The sequence below is a fragment of the Gavialis gangeticus genome, unplaced genomic scaffold (genome assembly GCF_001723915.1).
Source record: "Gavialis gangeticus isolate Ggan-Ray unplaced genomic scaffold, GavGan_comp1, whole genome shotgun sequence".
Lineage (NCBI taxonomy): Eukaryota > Metazoa > Chordata > Crocodylia > Gavialidae > Gavialis > Gavialis gangeticus.
In genome coordinates, this window is record NW_017728998.1 from 19,029,359 (window position 1) to 19,032,504 (window position 3,146).

A 3,146-nucleotide genomic window follows, 5' to 3' on the forward strand; every position below is an offset into this window, starting at 1 on the left:
CTTTCACCAATTTATGCACTGTTGCTATTCCATTGTATCCTGGCATATTGCTTGGAAGGTAACTCATTCCACTGCTGTTCCTGACTTTCAAGGGTAGATCTTCAAGGAAACTTTTCACCATGTTTGTGGTAGCAGCCATTTGTGATCCTGATTTAGGTTAATGTGAGGAGATCGCTTAACCAAGACAAACATTCTGATTCTCGATATGAAAAGTCCCGAAACTACATCTGGTACCATTACAAAAAAAATCTCTTTATGACTTTATACTCAGCAATGCAATAACATTTGATGTTTAAAAATACGTTGGAAAGTTTATCTGTAAAACTAATGATAGAACAGCCCAGCTTCCAAGATAGGCTCCTTTTAGCCTGCTTATCTCCTCCCTGACATTTCACTACTGAGCATCAGTGAGCAGGAAGCTTTGTACTGACATCTGAAAGCAACTCTCCAGCAGCAGTGTGCAAAAGGCTATGGAACAAGCAGTCACATGGTTTCTATATTTTCTCTCTTGTTTACTGCATGCATGTCGCCGAACGGCAAATAAAGAGAATGCACTAATCCCAAAGAGTAAGGCACTCAACTTCTCACATCCACACATATGGTTGTGGTTATCTCTGAAGAGGGAAGCCATTTTGTATTTGTTCATGTCTGCTCAAGCCCCCACCGTCTTAGGCGAGGAGATAATCTCCAAGTCGTTTCTAATGAAAACACAATGCAATTATACAAATGGATGATCTTAAAAATGATCCAGTTTAACAGGATTAGCACGAAAACCCTTGGCATGTTTTAAGTGGGAGAGAGGCAAGTGAAGATGAAATCTGTCTTTCCGTAAGGAGTCAGGAAGATCGTTATTACCTTGCTTTGTCCCTTTGCTGAGAATCCCGGAAAATACCTCCTCTGCCAGGACTGGCATGTTGTCGTTTTCATCTTTTACTGTGATCGTTATGGTTACAGGATCAGACACTGGCTGCTCGTCTTCATCTTTTGCAATCACCTGATTTTAAAACAGAATGCTTTTAGACCTGCATTTTTACATTTCACTTTTAAAGGTTAGTGTGAAAATATGACTACTGTTTTTTTAAATCTATGACAATATCCCAGGAGGAAGCATAGGAACCTTCTAGAGAGCAGCACCATGAAATTAGAGTAGGGCAAGGGGTGGTGCTATCGTAAAGCATTTGCACTATATTGTGTTTGTAAATTTGTAACGATCCTGGTTCAGTGTTGGAAGAAAGTGTGAGTCTTCTCCACTGTCACACGATGGTAAACTTAACATGCTGCTTCGGCACCAGTCAATTCAGCTTTCCCAGTGACAGATCTGCTATGCATTTCTTCAACAGAAAGAAACAAAAGGGGATGCGGAGGGAGGGAAAATGACTCTGACTCTGGGCAGCTAGTATTGCTTCCTTTGTGGAAGAGCTGGAGTCTTGCTGGAGTGGTGTCCAGGAAATATGCGAGAAGCAGGTTCTTTTCCTGATATCTTTTCTTGGACCACCTGTAGATTTAGGAGAGCGGCTAAACAGGATGCTCCGTCAGCTTAGCCAGTGCAGAATGGGATGGTGGAGTGAAGATAATGTCCCATCCCCGGGCCTTTCAGGCTGTCTGGGGCCATTGTCAGTACAGTAGTATTGATCCTCCAAGGAGCAAAAGGTCTGAGCTTGTGGTTGTTCCTGGTTGGAGGGGTGGAATGAAAAGGTGTCTGTTGTCCTTTTGTGTACCCAGACAGAGCTAGTTGCAACCTAGCCCTATGTGTTGTCCAGGAAAAGAGCTGTGTGAACAGATCTAAGCAGCCAGATATTAATAGTATTCCTATTTCATGATACTACAGGCCACCCAACCAGGGGGAAGAGCTGGACCAGGAATTCTCAGGTCAGCTCGTGGAAGCAGTTAAGTCAAGGAACGTGGTCATCATGGGTGACCTAAACTATCCAGACAACTGCTGGGAAGAGCAGTCAGCCAGGTCTGACCGCTCACGTAGGTTCCTAGCTGAGTAACAGGACCTCCGTCTAACCCAGGAGGTGCATAGTCCCACCAGGGGAAATGCCTTGTTAGACCTGGTCCTGGCCACAAGCGACGACCAGGACTGTGGGTGCTCAACCACCCGGGTGATAGCGATCATTGCCTACTGGAATTCACCATCCAGCGCAGGGTGGCAAAGGCCTGCAGCAAGGCAACAGCCCCAGACTTCAGGAGGGCAGATTTCAATGAGGTAAGGAGACTAGTCGGGGAGGCACTGAGGTCCCAGAGGGGAGGGGAGTTGGGAGTCCAGGAAGAGTGGTTGTTCCTTAAGTAGACGATCCTCCAAGTCTAAAGGGTGACAATCCCCACACGGATCAAAGGGGGCAGGAGTGGTCAAAAGCCCCCATGGCTCACCAAAATCATCCACAGATGTCTCAAAGCTAAAAAGGAGGTGTACACCCAATGGAAGGGAGGGGCCATCACCAGGGAGGACTACACCTCGGTTGCTCGGGGATGCAGGGGGGTGGTCAGGAAGGCCAAGGCGGAGATGGGACTGGGACTAGCGACCCGGATCAAGGACAACAAGAAGTCCTTTTTTAAATACATAGGGGGCAAAAAGAAGGTACCAGGTAACGTGGGGCCCCTGCAAGATACGCTAGGAAATCTGGTTGTCACACCAGACAAGAAAGCTAACCTATTTAACAACTTTGCCTCCATTTTCCTGAGCAGGGACTGGATCAGCCCCCACACCGGGACCCCCTCAGGCCCAAGGGGAGGCGCACCTAGACAAAGGGTCAGTGAGGATCCAGTCAGCGAACTTCTGGAGGGACTGGTTGTATTTAAATCAGCAGGTCCTGACGATCTCCACCCCCGAGTGCTGAGGGGATTAGCTGAGGTCATTGCAGGACCCCTGGCACGGCTGTACGAGCACTCGTGGTGCTCTGGTGTGGTACCAGAGAACTGGAAAAGGGCCAATGTGGTTCCCATTTTCAAAAAAAGGGGGGAAGGAGGACCCGGGAAACTATAGGCCCATTAGTCTTACCTCGGTCCTGGGGAAGCTCTTTGAGAAAATTATCCAGGAGCACATCTGTGAGGGGCCAGCAGGGGAGATCATGCTTAGGGGCAACCAACATGGGTTCATTAGAGACAGGTCCTGTCAGACCAACCTGGTGGCCTTCTATGACCAG

The 3,146-nt window shown here is 47.7% G+C and overlaps 1 protein-coding gene across 3 annotated transcripts in view; it reads right to left on the reverse strand.

Annotated features, from left to right (window-relative positions):
- The window catches only part of CDH16 (cadherin 16), a 127,551-nt gene that overhangs the window by 77,808 nt on the left and 46,597 nt on the right, over window positions 1-3,146 (reverse strand). For all 3 annotated transcript variants that reach the window (XM_019505556.1, XM_019505557.1, XM_019505555.1), the window contains exon 5: window positions 856-994. In XM_019505556.1, the coding sequence (XP_019361101.1) occupies window positions 856-994 (139 nt within the window). The remainder of the gene's footprint in view (window positions 1-855; window positions 995-3,146) is intronic.